This window comes from Plasmodium gonderi, assembly GCF_002157705.1.
Source record: "Plasmodium gonderi DNA, contig: Pgo-contig_140, whole genome shotgun sequence".
In the NCBI taxonomy this organism is placed as follows: Eukaryota; Apicomplexa; class Aconoidasida; order Haemosporida; family Plasmodiidae; genus Plasmodium; species Plasmodium gonderi.
The window spans coordinates 5,353-13,186 of record NW_021629063.1 but is presented as its reverse complement, the minus strand read 5'-3'; the positions used below and the strand labels follow the sequence as shown (position 1 = coordinate 13,186).

Below are 7,834 nucleotides of genomic sequence, written 5' to 3'. Positions count from 1 at the left end.
TTATATTTATACATTTAAATTTGTTTATTTTTTATGAATATATTTTCTTGCTAATACAGATCATCATTCTTTATTTAAAAATGTTTTAAATTTTTTTTCATACATTTAATTTTTTAAATATGAAAACACATCTAATTTTACAATTTCTTTATTCTTAATTTTGATTCAAAGTGAATTAGGCTTACTCAATGATTCAGTAACATATTTGTGAAATTTTGAAATATACATGTAAATGTTTTGCCAAAATGCTTTCTTCAAAAATTAAGTCCTTTTCTTATAATTTTCAAGTGAAAAATTACTCCACATATGTGGGTTGTTCATATTGTTTATCACTTCTACTTTTCATCATATTTCACTTGTCCTTTTATTTTCTCTATATGTATTTAACAATTTCCTATGGTTTTATATACATGTAATAATTAGCGTGTTTTTTTATTATTTTTACACAATTTTCACATTTTACTATAGATTCCATTGTTCATTTTAACTTATGAAATTTTTTTTTATGAAGGAAAAAATATCAGGTCCAGATATTTATTATTCCTTTTAATTTTGTTATTAACATATGTTATAGATGGTAGACATTGCAAGTATATATTCAATAATAATTAAAATTTATTTATAAAAATCTTGAAAATAATCTATTGAAGAAATTACTATTATAATATTCATTAAAAATATATATAATAGTAATAACATCCATGATTTAATTTCTCTTATACAGAAACCGCAATATAGATAAAATATATTCCACACATATTTATAATAACAATAGTATGCATATTTACAACATACATTTTAACCTTTAATGATATATTATTAGACAAACATACTATCTCTATATTTAATGTACACAAGTGAATATATAATAAAATCTATGATACATATTTTTGGAATAAGAATATAACAGAAAAAAAATAAATTACTACATAACAAAATATATCATTATTATATATATATTAAGTATAATCCATAGTAATTCTTAAAATATGTACATTCTGTATAAAGCTATATGCATTCATAGATTAAATTATAAAAATAAAATGAAATAACTAATAGGGATAATTTATTCCAGCAAATATATATTTTACCTTTAAAATATTTCTACTTCTTTCTGCTCATTAGATTTATAAAACATCACATGTACTAAATTGGATATAATCCATCCTATAGGATTCATGTTTTTTCAATCCATTGTGCAAAGTTTCTCTTTCAGTGTAATAACGTATACTAATTTCATTATGCCTCCAATTTTTACGCACTCCGACTGTGGAGGTATATAATAATGTAGAATATTATTTAAAATTAAAATTTATCATTTTTAATAATTAACATTGAACTCATTAGCAAAATCATATATTTAAAAAATAATTTATTTATGACAAAATCTAATGCTACCTAAACCTGATCTCTGAATTAAATTAATATTACAATGTATTTTTTTTCATATTTTGTCATTAATTTTAAATATTTTTGCTCCTATAATTATTTATTTCAGCATTTTAATTTTCTACACAATAGTATTTTTAATAATTTATTATATTATTAAAATAAAAAAGATGAGTTATTAATTGTTATTATACCTTTTTTAGGGGTAGTATAAAGTGTTATATATTATTTTTGAATTTTTATCCATTAATTCTTCATAATCATTTTCAAATTGATTTAATAATTTTAAATTTTGTTTACTTTTATTCTTCCAAAATTTTTTTAACTTCCTTATCATTTTTTCTATATATAAGCGACAAGATGTGTTCTGTTTATAAAGAAGCATCATGTATTTATTATCTACACATTAATTTTGGATATATAATATTAAAATAATGTGTAATACAATTTTTAATATAATGTACAATATATAGATATAATTTATTATTAACCTTAAACAGAATAAACGGAATAAAACTTGTTGTAAGAGTAATAATACATACAATTAAAATCACTTTTGGTGCACTTATTATAGAGGATGATTGTGACTTATTTGGGACATTTATCGTTTCAGGTTCTATCGGAATATATTGTTTGTATTCATCTTTAACATTTTCCATAACTTCATGTAGATTGTTATCATTCATTTCTTTACACTTTCTTAAGAAATCTTTATACTTTGTAAAGCAAGGGGTATTGAATTCGCATGTTATACCATTTGTTTTTAATTTTTGAAGATCCTTATAAAGGGAACTCAGATCATCCAATAATTTGAATACCTTTTCTTCAAGATCATTTACATAAGACACACATATATTCATGCCATTCTTTCCATCTCCTTCGAATATCCCTATCATTTTATTATAACAGTGTCTTTCTCCAGAACAAGATGATCCTGGATGATTATATAGTAAATATTTTAGCAGGTAATTGAAATACTTACAATATGGTTCTATTTCAATCTCTCTTTTTTTATTTATATCTAGCAAGTAGTTACTAAAGACAACACAATCTAATATAAAATCATCAGTATTAATATTTAATGTTTTTTTAATTTTATAGCACGAAACAAAAAAATCATCTTCATTATACTTGTCATCATCCTTTTCTTTTTCAATATCACTATAAGCCTTTATACAATTAGGAAATATATCCTTAAAATCGAACTAAAGAAAAATATTATTATGTATTAGTAAATTTATAGTAATGTATTAAAGAAAAATATTATGCTTATCTTCATAGAAAACGTGTTTTTAGATGATATAAAATAACAAATATATTAATTAATACAAATAGAAGCATACATTTGGACTCTTATGGGTGGGATTATCCATTATATCATATGTAAATGAATTTCTATAAAGAATATTTTCTTTTATTTAATATATATATTGGGGGGTTAATAATATATTAATAATTGTTATATTTACGCCATATTTATTAAATCATATATTTTCTCTTGTTTTACAAAACTTTTTTAATTCATATTTTTAAAATTTTTTACATGTATATTAATGTATGTAAGGTCATTATACTGGAGTGTTGAGCACTTCAGTTTACATAAATAGATAATATGAAACATTTATTTGGGATATTAAAACATTATAATAACTTCAATAACAAACAATATTTTTGTATTATTATTGGGTTCATGGTTTAGGGTTACGGTTTAGGCTTCAGATTTAGATGGTTATGTTTTTGTATTCAGCGTTTATATTTAGGGTTCAGGCTATATGATTTAGTTTCTTACTTTTCTTGGTTTACTCTTAGTTTTAAGGTAATAATTTATTATTGAAGTTTTTTTTATTTTTTTTAATTTTTTAAATTTATATTTAGAGTTCTGTCTTCTTTGTATTATTATTTTGTGACTTATTTTTTATGTTTATCAATTTTTTTGTCGTATGAGTAAATATATATAATTTTTTATTCCGTCTAATATCGGAGTGCTATTTTCTCTTTATTTAAGAGATTTTATAAAATGCAAATATAATTTTATTTTTATCATGAATATTATTTTGTTTTTTTTCATATATTTATTGTTTATAATTTATATAACATGTTTAAAATATGAGAAAACCCTCTTTCCTTTAATCAATGTAATATGCAAGACGTTATACATATATTATTTGTTGAATTGGATTTTATTAATAATATACGTACATATATTAATTATTTCTATTTTTATATATAATTAAATGATGCATTACGATTACATATTCTCTCATTATATTTAATAGCTCTTAAGTATGTATTAATTTTTTTTTATTTTTAGTATTTTTTTCAATTCATATTGATGTAGTATTCTAGTATATTATCATCATTTTATTCTTGTTTCTAGGATTCATACGATATATATTTTAAAAATAAATTATATGTTAATGTCTTGTAGTAGATATGATACTGAATATATTGGAATATATATTCAAAATATGATGTTATATTTACTATTTTTAATAGACATAATACAAATTATTAAAATATTTACATATTATTTTGTTTATAGAGTAATATAAATATTTATGATTTAATATTTACATTTGATGATGATTTATTTAAATATATATGGACAATATTTTTTTTTGTCAGGTAAATCATTAGAATTCTTTATAAAATAACATTGATTTATAATAATGAATTTCAATAGAATTTTATTTTTGAAAAACATTCTTTAATTATACAGAAAATACGTAAAATATATTTTTATAAAAAATGGATAATTTCTTTATTGATAATACACTTAATGTACTTTATATTAAAAATAAATTTAAAATATAATTTAACGAGTATATTTGTATGTTCAGTAAAAAATATTGACGTACCTTATTATATTAATGCTTAAATGGCGTCACACATATTTCATATATACTAAAGCTTGGGTGAATATTATATTGTTTTTAAAATTAAAGATTTTTACGAAAAGTATATATATTTTATTTATTTTTTTATATACATGAACACATCCAATATATTTATTAAAGAAATTTAACGAATAGAGAAAATGAAGCGTATAAAATATTTTTATAAGACTTCAAAAAATAAAATTCCTTAAAATACAATTATGTTCTGAGAAGTATTTGTTTTAGCTTACATTTTTCTTATAAAGTGAATATGTACATATGTTCTATGTGCTATCATATTATCTTTTTTAAAATAAATAATAATATACATTATATATGTCTCATATAAAATAACACAAAAATTTATAAATATTATTTATGAAATTTTTATATTCAATACTTTTTTTTTAAGAGAATTAGAAATTAGCTATAACTTTACAGGATAAATACGTATACACGTAGATTGTAATAAAAGCATAAATCATAGGGGAATCATATAGGAAAATACTAAAAAATTATTTATTATGATATGAGTATAACGAAATATTAAAAAATAACAACAGTATGTGACCAGATATGTGTGGTTACCTTAAAAAACATCCTAAAATAAGTAGAATGTTTAATATAATATAATCTAATTATATTTAACGATATAAAGGGCAACTGTTTTAAAAATATCATAATTCATATGTAAGTAAATATTATATATGGAAAAAATATTTAAAAACACAGCAAAAAATATTAAATTTAACATTTATAAAATATTGTGATATTTTAAAATATTTCATTGCTTTTTTATATTATATTAGTATAGTATTTTTTTATTCACAAAACAAAAAAAAAATGTGCGTTCTTTTTAATCCTTTTTAATCCTTTTTACATAGTAGATACTTCACTGAAATGATTAAAGAAGACGTGTATGTATTATAATAATTCTACACATGAATTAAATTAGGAAAAAAAATATAAATTACCAATTATTTACAACGAAACAAAAAAATGATATAATCATGTTATATATCATAATGTACCTGTCCAAGAAGTAATTAACTTATTTGTAGTGAAGTTTCGAAAAATAGAATAATAAATATGTAAGCATTTAAAATTCATAATATTAAAACGTATACAGAAAATTATGAAAAAAAAATAAAAAAATTTAAAAATAGTCACATATATACGTACGTAATAAATACAAATAAACATATCAATATTACTATTTTATAAAAGTGCAAGATATATATGGGAAAAAATTGAATATAATATATTCAACTAAAATCGAAAATATCAATTTTCATCTTCATTAATATGTAAATATATATTTTCTCTATTTATTTATACTAATATAATGTATTTATACCTAGAGCCTACTTATACATGAATATTACTGTATATTAAAATGGGATATATAGGACATTTATTTATTTTGCTTTTATCTATACTCTATTCAAGAAAGAGATATTTTTTAGATATTAATAGTATTTTTAAATTGAAAATATTAATTTCTATATTGAAAAATTAATATATGCTTCTTATTATAATTACTGCTATACGATTATATAAATACACTATAAGAGAATTTTCGCATATTAATTGTTTAATACTATTTATTTTGGTTTAATTAAATAATTCCAACGCTTAACATATATAATGGTAGAATTAGTCTTTATAATATAAAATATGGTGTCTACTCTTTATAGTATCTTTCCTCCCATTTTTGTACGATTGAAATATATTATAATCTTCATCTATATGATTCCATTTATTTCGTTTTCTTCTTAATGTTCCTTGAGAGCATAAGTTATATTGGGTAAACTAGTTAATAAAAAAAAATATATTTTAATAAATATTATATTAAAATTTTTTTGATAATTATAAAACAAATTTATTTTGTACAACAAATTTGTATACATAATATAATAATTACATTATGCAGAATAAATAAAGTTATTGCAATTAATAATATCACAAGTGTTGTAATTACAATAGGTACACTTATGTTATTTTTTTGGAACAAAGGTAACATTTTATATTTTAATTCTTCAGTACACTCAGTTGTACTTAGTGCATTATATTTATGCCTAACATTTTTTAATTCATTACAAAAATCAGAATAATTATCGGATTCACATGAAACTTTGTATTTCATATAGAGATTAGCGCATTTATTAGCACAGTTGCATTTATCTTTACACGGAGAACTACTATTATTCATTATATTTTTTATATTAGTGTACATGTCATGAAGATCTTTGAGCTTTAACATTTCATCATCTGAAATAGTACTGTAATCACTTTTTACTCCTGTGGTACAATTGGTTAAATCAAGATCTCTGATCAATACTGTATAAAGACTTTTAACCTCACTCACATATTTTTTATAATTATTATTATAATAATATAGCCAATAATACAAATATATGCAACTGGATTTGGTAAAAGTATATTCACTTTCCTGTAGTTTTATAGCATCCCCATAATTTTCCACTTGTTCGCATATTTCATTAACAGAGGAAGCAGAAGTTTGAAATTTTTCTCTTTCTAATGAACTACAATTTCCAGTCTTCACCCTATGGACACTGGTTCTTGCATTATTCATAATAGACTCCAAAGTAGGAAAATCCTTTGCTAATTTATACTAGGAATAAATAAAAATTTATTTAATAAAAAAAATTATAAATTATTAAAATTCTTCATATTAATTTTATAGAAAAATATTATAAAAATGATATTATAATGTAGTTATTTATATTATAATATTTAATATGTACAATATTTTTAGCCATTCTTATATCTTTATATTTCTATATAGAATGCCTCGAAGGAAAAATCATATGTATGGGAATATATATAGAGATTTTAAAAATTAAAATTTATATTCTGAAATAAATAAAACTAGTCATCTTATTTAATTATAGAATTGATATATAAATTTAATGAATATCTTGATTATTAAATTACACACGCTAGAAAATAAATAGCATTCATTGTAATATATAATATACATTTTAATTATTCTAATGAAAGAACATAATTATTTATTGATTGAATTAGAACAAATTAAAAAAAATAGGTTGATTGTAATATTTGATCAAAATATTAAAATTATACAATTTTACTAATTGAATAAATTCAAGAAAAAAATATAATAATATTAAATGCTATTAACATAACTATATCAACAGTAATATTTATTATAACTCATTTACATTTATTTAGTGATATATATGATTTAATTAAACCTTATAAAATATTAGAACACATAATTATTAAAGATATTTTTGTAGTTAACTTAATTCTTTTATATATATATTGATATAAGTTCATTAATATACGTTATCATCATTTGCGTAATATAGATATTAATACTCTTTATTAAAATCAATAATGGATGTAATAACATGTAATACATAGTATATTTTTATATTACAATGATATATGACCTTCTAAAAAAATTATATTTATATTTTTTTATTCAATTCATATATGTGAAACATATTCTTATGCTACAAGAACTAATTTATTAAAAATTTAGGTACTCTCAATAAAACACATATATTAAGGTGATGTAT

General features: G+C 19.8%; 2 protein-coding genes across 2 annotated transcripts; both read right to left on the bottom strand.

The window, feature by feature from the left end:
* Nucleotides 1-1,588: 1,588 nt before the first annotated feature.
* PGO_001400 (variable surface protein) lies at nucleotides 1,589-2,762 on the bottom strand (the record flags this gene model as incomplete). The annotated part of the gene is made up of 3 exons (XM_028690942.1): nucleotides 1,589-1,756; nucleotides 1,881-2,594; nucleotides 2,733-2,762. 3 exons carry the CDS (start codon nucleotides 2,760-2,762, stop codon nucleotides 1,589-1,591), a joined length of 912 nt encoding a protein of 303 aa, XP_028546743.1.
* A 3,159-nt stretch (nucleotides 2,763-5,921) lies between these two features.
* Nucleotides 5,922-7,048, bottom strand: PGO_001395 (variable surface protein; the record flags this gene model as incomplete). The annotated part of the gene is made up of 3 exons (XM_028690941.1): nucleotides 5,922-6,077; nucleotides 6,190-6,900; nucleotides 7,034-7,048. The coding sequence occupies 3 exons, from the start codon at nucleotides 7,046-7,048 to the stop codon at nucleotides 5,922-5,924; spliced, it is 882 nt and encodes a 293-aa protein (XP_028546742.1).
* Nucleotides 7,049-7,834: the final 786 nt, after the last annotated feature.